The sequence below is a fragment of the Megalops cyprinoides genome, chromosome 4 (genome assembly GCF_013368585.1).
Source record: "Megalops cyprinoides isolate fMegCyp1 chromosome 4, fMegCyp1.pri, whole genome shotgun sequence".
Classification (NCBI taxonomy): Eukaryota; Metazoa; Chordata; class Actinopteri; order Elopiformes; family Megalopidae; genus Megalops; species Megalops cyprinoides.
In genome coordinates this window covers 46,143,446-46,157,862 of record NC_050586.1, presented here as the reverse complement: position 1 = coordinate 46,157,862, position 14,417 = coordinate 46,143,446, and the positions used below count along the sequence as shown (strand labels likewise).

Below are 14,417 nucleotides of genomic sequence, written 5' to 3'. Positions count from 1 at the left end.
GTACAGCGACTGTACGGGGACAGGATGTGTACAGTTCCACAATGAGACAGTTCTCAGCTGAGAGCAAGGTCTGTTTGAGGACGCAGTACTATCAGATTTTTACAATTACAGCCTAAAGGGCAACTAGTACGATATACTTTCGAACGGCAAACTTCAACAACTTCAAACGGCACAATGAGCGTCAGGGTAAAGGCGGCAACAAGAGACAAAATTTAAAAGCACAATTTAAAAAGCACAGCAATTTACGACAGCACTGATGGGCGGGGGGGGGCAGCAATTGTGTGCTGGGTCAGTCCAGGTAGAGTCTGAAGAGGTGCATCTTCAGGCCCCGTCTGAAGGACTGGGGTGAAGGAGCTGTCCGTAGCGAGACCGGGAGTTCGTTCCACCACTGGGGAGCGATGTAGGCGAAACGCCGATGTCTGGCAGAACGAGCACCTCCTGCCTTGACCATGCAGGGAGCAAGGCGTCCAGCTGCTGCTGAGCGTAGGGGTCGGGCTGGTGTGTAGGGCTGGATGAGTTCTTGGAGGTAGGCAGGGGCTGTCCTGTTGACTGCAGAGAAGGCGAGGGTCAGGGTCTTGAATCTGATCCTGGCAGCGACAGGAAGCCAGTGGAGGGATTTTAGCAGGGGAGTAACATGGGAGAATTTGGGGAGGTTGAAGATCAGTCGGGCAGCTGCATTCTGGATGAGCTGGAGAGGGTGGGTGGTGCATGCTGGGAGGCCTGCAAGGAGAGCGTTGCAGTAGTCCAGTCGAGGGAGAACTGTGGCCTGGATAAGGAGCTGCGTCGCGTATGTGGTTAGGAACGGGCGAATCCTCCTGATGTTGTGGAGGAGGAATCGGCAGGTCCGTGACGTGCGAGCAATGTACTCCTTGAAGTCCAGGTTACTGTCGAGGGTGATGCCCAAGCTCTTTGCTGTCCGAGAGGATGGTATTGTGGTGCCATCGAAGGTGATGGAAAGGTCATGCAGGGGGGAAGGGCCGGCTGGGATGAAGAGGAGATCCGTTTTACTGAGGTTCAGCTTCAGGTGGTGGGATGTCATCCATTTGGAGATGTCAGCCAGGCATGCAGAGATTCTTTCGTTGACCTGGGGGGTAGAGGGAGGGAAAGAGAAAAAGAGTTGGATGTCGTCAGCATAGCAGTGATAGGAGAAACCATGCGATTTGATAACTGAGCCAAGAGAGTTAATATAAATTGAGAAGAGTAGGGGTCCCAGTACTGAACCCTGTGGGACTCCTGTAGTGAGGGGGGTGGGTGCAGAGGTGGAGCCTTTCCAGTAGATCTGGGAAGATCTACCAGTCAGGTAGGACGTGAACCAGGAGAGGGCAGTTCCAGAGATGCCCATCTCAGACAGCTTTGATAATAGTGTCTGGTGGTTGACTGTATCGAAAGCAGCAGAGAGGTCGAGGAGGATGAGGACAGATGTCGAGCCGGAGGCTCTAGCCGTGTGGAGAGCCTCTGTCACAGCCAGGAGTGCAGTTTCTGTTGAGTGTCCAGCTCTGAATCCTGACTGATGGGGGTCTAGGAGGTTGTTCCTGAGAAGAAAAGGGGAGAGTTGGTTAAGTACTGCACGTTCCAAGGTTTTAGATAGAAATGAGAGAAGAGATACCGGTCGGTAGTTTGTAACATCGGATGGGTCGGTAGATGGTTTCTTGAGTAGCGGTGTGACCAGAGCTTTCTTGAAGTCTGTGGGGACAGTGCCAGAGGCTAGTGAGGAGTTGATAAATGAGGAAAGAAATGGGGCGATCTCACCAGATATGGATTGGAGCAGGGTAGAGGGGATGGGGTCCAGAGGGCAGGTTGTGGCGTGGTGGTCTGTGATAAGTTGTAGTACTTCCAAGTCTTTGAGCGGCATGAAGGAAGACAGCTGGTTGATGGAGTTGCCCGTGGTGGTCAAGAATGTTGTTGAGGGAGAGAAGGAGTCCCGGATGCTGGTCACCTTTTCCTCGAAGTAGACCCTGAAATCATTGGCAGAGAGGTGGGAGGGGGAGGGAGGAGGAGGGGGGGTGAGGAGGGTGGAGAAGGTGGAGAAAAGTTTTCGTGGGTTAGATATTATACTCGTATGATGTTCAGATGAATAATCCATACTGTGATATAAAAGACTGGTTTGCACCCCTTGTAGCTTTGATCTGTCGCAAAGTTTGGTAGGTATCTAACTTGCCATCTTGTTCACTCGACTGAATGGATATCGACTCGACGCATTTAATTACCTTGCATTATGATAACAACATAACGAAGATTAAACATGAAATGCTAAGAGAGGGCCATCTATTAAGTCGAAACATGCAATTCCAGCCAATGATTCAATGGCGTATCCGCTGTTTGTTAAGGTCGCAAGTGCATTTCCATCAATGCTGGCTGTCCAACATGGCCTCTGGTTTACCCGAGTTTAACTGAGTGCCGGAGCCAAAAACGGTTGGGGGAATTTAGCTACACTACGTGTACTGTCAAGCGAGTTTCACAGGTGGTACACTGAAATTCACTCAATCTGTGGATTGACAGAGGTATGGGAGAAATACTAAAACGCACATGTTCGCTTGTCCGCAAGAGGGCTCTATTAGTAGCCAAGGCTTCGCACTGCTTTAACGATTGTCTAGTACAGCTTCAGATTTTGATCATTATTGTACAAGAACATTTTTTCATTTTATTTACTCTGCTTTAATAATGATTTTAAATAAACGTTTTGCAGTTAATTTTAATAATTTGATCTTACATTGCTTGTTAAAGGTGGTTACAAACCTGGTGTAGGAAAGAGGGGTACAGGTTTATGGGGCACTGGGACTCCTTTTGGAACAGGGGTGACCTGTACAAGCGGGACGGGCTGCACCTGAACCGGAGGGGTACAGCTGCACTGGGCCAGCGTATGCTTAGGGTAGCAGAGGGTTATTTAAACTAGGGTCTGGGGGGGGGCAGGGAGTTTATACAGTCAGATGGGTAGGGATAGACAGACTGCCGGAATAGAACACACCATGGCTAAATATCTTATTAGTAGAGAGGAAACAATGCTTGTAAATCAGTCAGAGCAGCACTGTAATAGAGGTGGTTCTGGGCAGTTGGGGGCGGGGATGGAGGGCAGCAGAGGCACACGTGGTACCCTGAAATTTCTCTGTTTAAATGCTAGAAGCATAAAAAATAAAATTCTCGATCTGGAAACCGTTATGAGTAATAGTAACTTTGATGTTGTTGGGATTACAGAGACGTGGCTTGGTGCAGGGGATGGGGATGAGTACAACGTAGAGGGATACAAGCTGCTAAGAAAAGATAGAATCAATAGAAGAGGAGGAGGCGTAGCTCTCTATGTAAAGGATAATCTTAATACTCAGGAAATACGAGGAATGGAGCCCCTTGGTGTTAGTGAAGACATATGGATTAAGATATTGGGGGAAAATGAAAAAGGCCTGAATGTTGGAGTATGCTATAGGCCACCAGCCTCAGACAGTAATGTCAGTAGTACTCTCTTTGATAACAGTAAACTAGCATGTCAGGAGGGTGAGACAATAGTAATGGGGGACTTCAATTACCCTTCAATTAATTGGGAAGCTGTGTCAGGTCAAGGTAAATGTGAGGAAGAGTTTTTGGATGTTGTAAATGACTGTTTTTTGATACAGTCTGTTACTCAACCCACGAGAGAGAACACAATCCTAGATCTGGTTCTGTGTAATAATCCTGATAGAATCGGCAGTATTGAGGTAGGGGAACCACTCAGTACAAGTGACCATAGTTCAATTACATTTGAAGTTTTTTGGCAAGTTAAGTCTGCATTCTCCAATGCTAGAGTATTCAACTTTAGGCAAGCTGACTTTATTAAGATGCGTGATTATACAAGGAATATAAACTGGGTATCTCTTCTAGGTGGTAAAACTGTCAAAGAAATGTGGTGCATATTTAAAACGATTATTCTGGATGTACAGCGTAAATTCATTCCGCAAGTGAGAAAAGGAAAACTGAAAAAGAAGCATCCACAGTGGATGAATAAGTCACTACAGAACAGTTTGAAACAAAAAAAGGAAATTATTTAGAAAAGTTGGAGAGCTCAGATAGTAATAAGATTGAATACAGTAATATGCAAGTTCAAGTTAAGAAAAAAATAAGGGAGGTTAAAAGGTGTTATGAAAGACAAATTGCACTAGATGCAAAGAGCAACGTTTTTTTTCAATATTATGGTCAAAAAAGGATAGTTAAGGATGAAATAAGAGGTATAAAAAATAAGGATGGGGTTATGGTTTACGATAACAAAGCTATTGCTGATACACTAAACAGTTACTTTGTGGAGAGTTTCACTAGTGAAGTGTTTTTGCATATGCCTTCAGGTGCAGTCAGTTCTCAGAGACTTATAGAGGAAATTGATTTAAATGATGCAGAAGTACTAGATAAACTTCAAAAACTTAAAAAAAAAATAATAAAAAAATAAGGCAGCAGGCCCTGATGGAATATATCCAAGAGTTCTCAGAGAACTAGCAGAGGTGGTTTACAAGCCTCTGACAGTTATTTTTAAGCAATCCGTTAAAACTGGAGAAATACCAGATGACTGGAAACATGGCAGTGTAGTACCTATCTACAAGAAAGGAGACCGGACTGAACCAGGAAATTATAGGCCTGTCAGCTTAACTTGTATCGCATGCAAAATACTGGAATCCATCATTAGGGATAATTTGGAATTATTCCTGGAACAAAATGGTGTTCTAAATGATAGCCAACACTGTTTTGGCAGAGGGAGGTCGTGCTTAACAAACCTCCTGGACTTCTTTGAGGAAGCTACAGCATGTCTGGACTCAAACTAGGCTTATGATATTATCTATTTGGACTTTCAAAAGGCATTTGACAAAGTTCCGCACGAGAGACTCATATTGAAAATGAGATCTCCGGGAATTACAGGAGCTATCACCGAGTGGGTTCGAAGTTGGCTGTCTAATAGAAAGCAGACTGTAACTGTGGGAGGAATTGTATCAGAGCAGGGTCCTGTACGAAGTGGAGTCCCGCAGGGATCGGTGTTGGGGCCTTTGCTATTTCTTATATACATAAATGATCTTGATGCAGAGGTTAGAAGTAAAATAGTAAAATTTGCAGATGACACAAAACTAGGGGGTCTAGCCAACAGTATAGAATCAACTAAGGTAATACAGGAAGACCTAAACAGCATCCAAAAGTGGGCAGATACCTGGCAGATGACTTTCAATTTAGATAAATGTAAAATCTTGCATGTAGGAAATAAGAACCTTCATGGGTGGAAAAAAACTAGAATGTGCTCAATTTGAAAAGGACTTGGGAGTAACGGTTGCCCCAAGCTTAACAGGATCTAGGCAGTGTGCTGTAGCAGTAAAAAAGGCCAACAGGATGCTGGGATATATAGCCAAAAGTATTGAGTATAAATCTAAAGAGGTTATATTGAAATTATACAATGCCTTAGTCAGACCGCACCTGGAATACTGTGTGCAGTTCTGGGCACCGCACTATAAAAAAGATACCGAAGCTTTAGAAAAGGTTCAAAGAAGGGCAACTAAATTAGTTCCTGGCATGAAATATAAATGCTATGAGGAAAGATTCAAGTTACTTAACCTATTTAGATTAAGCGAGAGGAGACTTAGGGGTGATTTAATTGAGGTATTTAAATTTATAAAAGGAATCAATAAGGTTAACTATAATAGATTCTTTAGGGTGAGTTCAGTCTGTAAAACAAGAGGACATAAATGGAAACTAGTTAAGAGTAAGTTCCGCACTCTCTTTTACACAAAGAGTTATCAATACATGGAATAGGTTGCCAGGTCATGTAGTTGAGGCAGAGACCCTTGCTGTATTCAAGTCTAGACTTGATGCTGTTTTGGATACTCTTTAATTAAGAAATGGCGAGCTTAGTTGGGCCGAATGGCCTGTTCTCGTCATCATATGTTCTTATGTTCTTATGTAAAGCATTTTTCTGATACTCCTTGCGTGGTTTGCTGTATTCATAATATAAACCAACAATTCATGCTAACAACTCTTGCACAAAGAACTGCCTACATTGTGCTGAACAAAATATACATCCTCCAAACACCTACATTATTGAGTTTCTTTAATTTAATTTGTTCAAAAGAAAATTTGCATTTCTTAGCATTCATTCTGTGCAGATGCTGTAAACATCTGATGCAATTTACAATTGATTTGATACCAACAGAAATAGAACAACCTGCATGCCTTACATGTGCGTACTGTAGCGAATGAACTTGTGTATTTATAGATTTATAAGCATGATTTTTTCTGATGCTTTCTTCACATCGAAACAGAATATGCTTTCAGGTGGACTGAATGTGTGTGCATCATTAGCACAGACTAATAAGCTTTCTGAATCACATTTCTCTAATTTGCTATTCCATATCAACTCAAAAACTATGCAGAATTATGTTCAGGTGAATAATTCCATTCACAATAAAAACACTCCACAGTATATTGCTTATGAAAGGTATTATATTTAAATGGCATTTCCAAGGAATAAATAAACAATATGACAAAAAGAAGGAAGGGATCACAAATTCTATCTTTAAAAATGATATTGCTGTGGGACAAAAACATCTCATTCCACATGGGTTTAAAGTATTGCATTGTAGAATCATTTATGATACAACTGCACACTTTTTCATATATTATGCTCATTACTCTCAAGGCAAAAACACTTAACAAATGGGTATAAAAAGCACTCAGCTTCCTACTATACTCATAGCATTATGTATTCTGTGCAAATCAATATAAAATTATACTACACTTTACTATATGGTATTGCATCACATAAAAGTGCTCTATAAAAGGTTGCAACATTCTTCAAGTGATGAAAAAAAATTCTCCATCTTTGTACCACTTGGTTCGAAGGCAAAGAATAATTTAGTGTTGCCAGAAACTGTTTCAGGCTGTGGTGCTAATTATGAATATACAATTTTTTTCACAGAATCGGGACATTGTCTCTATAGAGGCATTTCAAACAAGGACTTTTTTAAAAAAGAGTTCAGATTAACAAATCAACTAATTCCAGGAGCCCAACCAAAAGGAAGTGTCTTTGGACTCATGACAGCCCACTAATCAGAGCTGGAGCTATGCTCAAAACCATTTCAGTTTGTTCGTCAACCTGAAATACCCCTGATGTTGTTGCTTCAAGTCATGAATTCTTTTTGTGCAGGCAAATATTTCTGTAGTCACTTCCTTTGGATTGACTTCCTGAAGTTGGGTCACATGACCATTCATAAACTCCAGGACTCCTATGTGGTTTCACATGCCCTTTGCTTTCTAACAACAGTATTGACTTGGAGCTGTTGTTGTGGTATTGTGCTCATGTACGGCTTTCAATGTACTTCTTGTACTCTACTGTAAAAGACAAGATTTTTTTGAGCTGACAGCTTGGATTCATCCCATTTCTGCTGTCTTCCACTTATATACAAAAGACTGGGGAATGAGCAGAGATGTGCCTGGACAGCTGAAAGACAAGCGATCGAGGTCCAAAAAGAGAACATTCATGATCTATAGACATTTTAGTCACTTTTGTTTTTCTTTAACTGGAAAATTCTTAGCAAGGCATAAAGCAAAAATCACAAGAATTCTGCAAAGACTCCTGGCTGTAATAAATAAGTTGACAGGCTGAAAGTAGTAAAAAACTATCACTTGTGAAATCTCTAGTGATTTGTAGGCAATGCAAAAGAAGGGATAAAGTCAAAGAAAACATTATTGCTCTGATCTGGGAAGTCCAAAACACAGAGTACAAAAAGGTAGCTTAAGACCAGGCTTCAAAGCCTGAAAAAAGGGTGTTTGAAATGCTGTGCTGTTTTCATATTTCCGCCAGTCTGTTGTTCTATTTGTCTGGCAGAGTGTAGATGTACCTCTTGGTGTGACAAGGCACTGACAAAACATGTGATCAAGAGAAGGCCCTACCCCTCCATGCAAACACGATGGTCACAGGTTCGTCACCGACACTATCGCACATCCTTTTTGGCACCTTCAGACAAGAGAATAGTTCATGTCCATTCCAAACCCTCTCTGACCAACCTTTCCATTTCATTCAGTTCTTTCATTTCTGCCCTCAGGTGGAAGTAGCTAAACTGGGAGGGTCTGTGAGAAACTAGCCGGGCCCCAATCAGAAAAAAAGGGAGTAGGATGCAGTTCCAAGGATGCTTTTTTGCTTGTGGTCAGGAAGCATGATATATCGACAGAACCATGGGGAATTAATACTCAAATTTGCATCACAGCTGGCTCCTTTACACCAGCTCTAGCAGCCAGAACAGGTCTTTGGCATTTTAAAAAGTAACCGGGGGAAGATAAGGAGATGATCTGTCCTTATAAGAGGATGTTATAATCCAACTGTACAAAAAGGATCCATGCTACTTTTCTAAATCTTTTGACTGTGTGACCATTAACTAATGTAGAGAAACCACTGAGGATGGTCAGTGTCATTTGGAAGCGAAGCCAAAAACTCCCCTCAGGTTTTTCCACCTCTGCATTTGTACCTCGGTCAGTTCATAAATAGTAATGTAGACAGCAGTTGCTAATGTGAACTATATTTCAGAGAGGGTCATTGTTTTGGTGGAATGGTAACAGAAACAGGCATTCCTCATCTGTTTGTTTTTCAACCTTCTGCCTGCCTCTTTCAAAGCACAACAAACGATTTGCTTCCTTCCACGGAAATCCGCCACTGTCCGGGACGCGCCCCTCAGACTCAGGAAGGTCTGCTCTTTGGCAATGTAGTTCTCTCTGCCCTCTCAGTTCCTGGACCCCCCTGGGGGGAGGGGGGGAGGGGGGGAGGGGAGGACATCAGCAGCTGGGTAGGGTGGCCATGGGGCCCTGCAGGTAGGCCATGCCACCGGGCTGCCCGTGCGTCACCACCGACACCGGGAAGCTGAAGATGAAGGGCGAAGTGGCAGCGGCAGCAGAGGAAGGCGGGGCGCCGCAGGCAGCTGAGGGGCTGACGGCCTCCACCGAGCAGGACGTGGCCAGCACCTGCGACTCGAACTGCAGCAGCTGGCCCATGAAGCTGAAGTTGGGGGAGATGACGCTGCGCCGCTGCCTGACAAACTCAAAGGCCTCCTCCAGGGGCACCCGCTTCCTCTTCATCAGGTACGCCAGGCAGATGGTGGCTGAACGCGAGATGCCCGCCTGGCAGTGCACCAGCACACGCCCGTCCGAATGCTTCACCGAGTCTGCAGAAGGAGACAGGCGTGTCAGGGCCTCAGAATGCGGTCTTGCCCTCACTCAAACTCATGTCTGCTGTGTCTAACTTCATTTCATGCACACATCTCTTGTACATAATGAACATACCCAATCTACTCATCTTCCTAAATAAGTAAAAGTGTCCAGTGCTAAATTCATTTGCTGTTCCCCTCCAGGGCTAGACATTGAAAAGGTTGCCACTGTTTCTTTTAATTCAGCAATGGCTTCAGAAGTGTAAAAATAGGACTGGACTGCTAATATTCATATCATTACAGTAATAAAGTCATTGCATCCTGAGAAAGAGCACAACAGGAAACCCCTTTGACCCTAGAGGACTGGAATTACCCATCTCTATTTAATTATGCTATCCCCAGGATAACCCACAAGTAGAAATATTGCCCTAGGAAAGGTCTCTTTTCCAACAGAAATTTAATAAAATGGCTACATAAAACTGTGCGTGAAAGGGAGTATTTAAAAGATCCTGTTGTTGGACTAGGACCTTTAACTCACTGCTCTTCATCTTAGCTTCTGCCCTGAAATGTTCCAGTGTTTAAAACAATACACAACATTCTTTGGACCTTTAAATTTTCTTAATGATTAAGGACAAAACAGACTACAATTACATTGAACGTGGATAAACACTTTTGCATCGGGTCGGTAAAATTTCCCCTGAAGTGATCTCACTGGCACCAAATTGCTGCTGATGAAGGGAAAATGCTGTTCTGCACAGGCTGTTAAATATGACCCCTTCTCAAGGAGGCCCCATTCCCCACTGTCACGCCCAGAGCCCCATTAGCACATGCAAGCATCAGGGTTAGTAGCATCCTGCTCAGCATAGCAAGCTGCTAATTAAACAGGAAGTGAAAAATGAGCTGAGAGAGAGAAGCCGGCTGGAGGAATCAGCTCTCGTTATCGCATATTTAAATGCAGGGCGCATTACAATCCCAATGGTTATGTGATGGTGTGTCACGGGATACTATGATCTGGGTTGTCTATAGCTTTTGCACATAACCCATTTACTCGGCAATTTACCACTTGATATGTGTACACATATCGTATTTTAAGTTTGCAGCTTCCTCTATGTGCAAACTGGGTTGACTAATTAGTGTCAGACCCAGTGCCACACCCTGATGCAAATACATGTTCTCTCACAAACACACACACACACACACATGCACACGTACACATTGGAAGCCATGCCCACTGAGGCATTTTGCTTTACTGACAACGCTGCAGCCCAATGTTTTAAGCAAGCTCTGCCATCTGCTGCAGTGGGGTCTCAACAAATCAACTGCCCTGCCACTCCTGCAATTGCCACCACTTGTAGCGCACAGTTTGTCCTTATAGAAGATGCATGTGTTATGAAGAGCACCATCCACTTTCCACATTTTCATTACTCACAAGCCCTGTTCTTTTTCCATACATCATATGAAACAACAAATGGTATGATGCAATGATTGGATTACACTATGCCCAGACAGTATATTCTGTTAAAATACAACACTCTACTCAGCTGATGCTACGATATAACATACTGTATATCAAATTTTCTGGAAATATCTGGTCATGAGGATCACAAATGAATCTGTAGTATTGGTATGATCAGCACCTTTGGACTTGCTGTGAGAAAACTGGGTCATGCAGGCGTACCTCATAATTAATAATAATGGGTCACTCATAATGAGTCTCATTCCCAACTCCCAGCACTCAGACTAGGTTTAGTTAGATGTACTGTACAAAACACACAAGCAGATGGCTTTCACATGGGAGCTTATCAAATTTGTGGTACATTTATTTTGGCTTACATTTGTGAGAGAATTTTCCTATGTGACCTATAAAGGAAATGCACTGGCAAAGCCACACTGAACCCACCAATGTACTCAATGGCGTCAGTGAACCAGGAGCTAATGTCCTCTTTGTGGTTGTCCTCTACAGGGATACACTTGTACTGGTATATTCCTTCAAAGTGATTGGGACAGTTTGAGGACACGTTCAGTAGGGCTGATATCCCCATGGCATCCAGCATGTCCTTGTTGGAAGCGTGATAGGCACTGCCCAGGAACAAAAATGGCAGGATCTCCACTGGACCCCCCTAAACAGAAACACACCAACAGGACATGTAATCAGAGGATTGTACTCTCAAATCCCAGGTTAATCACTGCAGCTGTGATTTGGAGGCACGATGGTGAATTTGATTTCTTTGCTGCCTCTTAAAATGCAGTTTTCATGTGTCCATAGAAATTAGAACAGTATAGAGAAACAGATTATGTTATAGTGAAAGTGATATTTAGCCCAGAAAATAGAATTTAATTAATGAAATTCATACTTCAAAATGGGAGAATATGCCTTTTATCTAATCAAACACCTCCTTCTGATCTGACACATTTGCTGTAGAAACAAAAGTGTATATCTCATGTCACATGCACCAAAGTTATAATTACACAAGTGCATGATTTCACATCTGTAGTATCCTAAGGTGAAAATAGGCAAAGGTATTCAAATTCAAAGATATATACTGATACGCCGAAAAACCCATGGGGACCCTTATCACCATGACGTTTGACACGAGTCACATATCGCCCACAGGACAACTGACCCCACAACGTGCATTGGTTTTAGACAACCATGCTAAAACATGCGACCATCCAGAGATTAAAAGTGAAAAAACAGCACTAGTGTTGCTTAAGATTTCAGAGGGAGCATTTGCAAACTATTTTCGGACAGTTTTGTCATAATGACAATCATTGTTTCACAAACAAACGAATTAGGTTTTAAATCCACTCATTTGACCACAGAACACCTTTGTTTTCGAGGTTAATTGTATTGTCATTGTATTGATCGAACAGCTAACGCGAGGATCGGTGTAAAAACAGGAAACTATGAATGCACCAGGTGAATACCCACGCCCATGGTGAAATGTGGTTCAGAATCATCTAACCTAAACAGTTAAAAAGAACAACTCAAGTCACTTTCCTGCTTGTCTAAATTTAAGAACCTATTATGCGGGCGACTCCAACGGGGCGGGTTACCTGGTCATGGTGTGGCGTAACGCAAGATAAACAGCTGGAATCGGAGATGTCGAAACTGGAGTCGCAGGTGGAAGTTGACAACGATTTGGTTTTCAGGCAAAATTCAGGGTACTCGGAGACAAATCTGTCGTATCCTCCTGCGGCAAAAGACAGAAAGCATTTCAATGCGTGCCACCCAAATAAGCTTTATGAATTCTCTATGTTTTCAGTATGAATTTATGTGCCATTGAGGTTTAAATCCAGTTCTTTTCTGAGAGGCCTGAGAATTCTATCCATGTTTCTGAATTCATTCTTAGCTACTATCAATGTGCGTAATAAATTCTGTGGTTACTAAAAGACTAAATCAAATTCATTACTCTAAAATCCATTGGGTATTTGCGTTGCTTTGCTTTTATTCCGGATTACCTTTGTCATTTCTACTGGATCCATAATCGTGAAATCAAGCATAGTGATATCAGCGTAACGGATCCATATTAGAGTAAGGCATCCCGTAACCCTTCCGTAACAACATGTAATACGTAATGAAAGATACAAAATATTCTAGCTGTACTTCATTTGGTGATTTATGTACTTAATAACACAATTTGAAGATATTGTGTTGCATCGGATACACCCGTCTACCCGCATTTTAGCGCGCAAAAATGTGATTGATTTCATGACTTCACTGCGAATAATAATACGTTTATTTTTACAGTTGTATTTTTTACAGTATATTTTATTTTTAGGTTTCTGTTGTTTGTTGTTTCATTTGCGCGAATCGGTATTTAAAGTTCAAGTTTCGGGTGACACTGAATAAATCCATATCTAAATCATGTTAGTACTGTATTACTGAGAATTATATACAATATTATTATACACAGTGTCCGATTATTCAATAAACTGAGGCCGTAGCATAAACGAAGGCAATGCCTCGACAGAAATGATTTGATTCAGGCTAGTAGTACTCGCTTCTACATTACATCATCGTTATGGTGCGCATCTGTTTGGTGATTGACGTACTTCATTACAAAGCGCAAAGACTAATTGAGAACATAAAAATTGTATATTATAAAAATATTTGGCGTTAAGATTATATCGACATTTCCTATGGTAGGTAAGTTGTATTGTCTCTACGTTTCACCTGGAAATGAGTTTTCAGTAATGGAATAAAAAAGAGATATAAACGCTTGCATCAATGGATTTTATGAATGTTCTTTTGAAGTGATTACGTTTGCTGGGTCGCGGTGCATAGCTGGGATGTTATTTACCAGTATCTTTCATCAAGGAGGATTATAAACCTTTCTTCTAAAAAAAGGAGCTGAATTTGGTTATTCATTAGGGTGGTTACCTTTCAGTAGATAGATTTCACTCCCAAATGAATCCCTGTACAGTGCGTTAAGAACCAAAGTAATTGTGCTGTCGTCTCTCATCATATCCGCATGCGGTGTCCTCTCGTCGTACAAAATAACTGCAGAGTAAAGTCCGGATTTCAGTCGGGCTTTCACCTCTTCGTCACCCGACAGAATTTGGTCTAAACTGACAGAGCCCTTCGCTCTCCTTCGAACGATTGTGTTGCATCGGATATTCACCGAGCCTTGGATGTGTCCGGCGCTGAACGCTAGAAACGATCTGCAGTCCAGTAACAGACATTTCCCAGTGTCTTCCTTCAGCAACCTTTTCAAGACGGTACATTCCATTTCGCAAAGTTCAGTCATTTTAACCATTTCTTACAAATATTACCAGCACAAAAGGAAAATATTTGCGTTTAATTCCTCAAAGATCCATATGTGAAACACCCAATCGCTCGCATAGCCGTTTCCCCGCTGTTTTTCTGCTTCATTATTCTCCTGAGAGGACTACTATCGCAAGCAATAATCTCTGCTTTTTTTATGAATGGGCTTCAGCCTCCAGTTCCATAAAAGGAAAGCAGCGTCACAAACATAGTGACATCATCTGATAGTACCATTCATTGACTCTATTTTCATTCATAAAAGTCCATGTCAAATTAAGGCTCTGGTGTCAGAAAATAAGCCGATATCAATATTTCTCCTCACATCTGACGCTATATTTTTGTAATTAGCTAAATGCTGTAAATGCTGTGCTTCTATGTGTCCCGTTATGTTTGAACTTAAATAATCTCCACGAAGGTAAGCGTAAATGTCTTTCTTTTTACAGTTTGTATATATGCATCATTTTGGGTGGGTTATGGGTTGATAGGCCCACTTATTGTGTTGTGGTCATCAGACCAAA

The 14,417-nt window shown here is 42.2% G+C and overlaps 1 protein-coding gene across 1 annotated transcript; it reads right to left on the bottom strand.

Moving 5' to 3' along the window:
* Window positions 1-8,763: 8,763 nt before the first annotated feature.
* On the bottom strand, window positions 8,764-13,891 carry LOC118777062 (dual specificity protein phosphatase 4-like). Its single transcript, XM_036527784.1, has 4 exons — window positions 13,516-13,891; window positions 12,189-12,325; window positions 11,032-11,251; window positions 8,764-9,149 (listed from the first exon to the last, which is right to left on the bottom strand). Exons 1-4 carry the CDS (start codon window positions 13,889-13,891, stop codon window positions 8,764-8,766), a joined length of 1,119 nt encoding a protein of 372 aa, XP_036383677.1.
* Window positions 13,892-14,417: the final 526 nt, after the last annotated feature.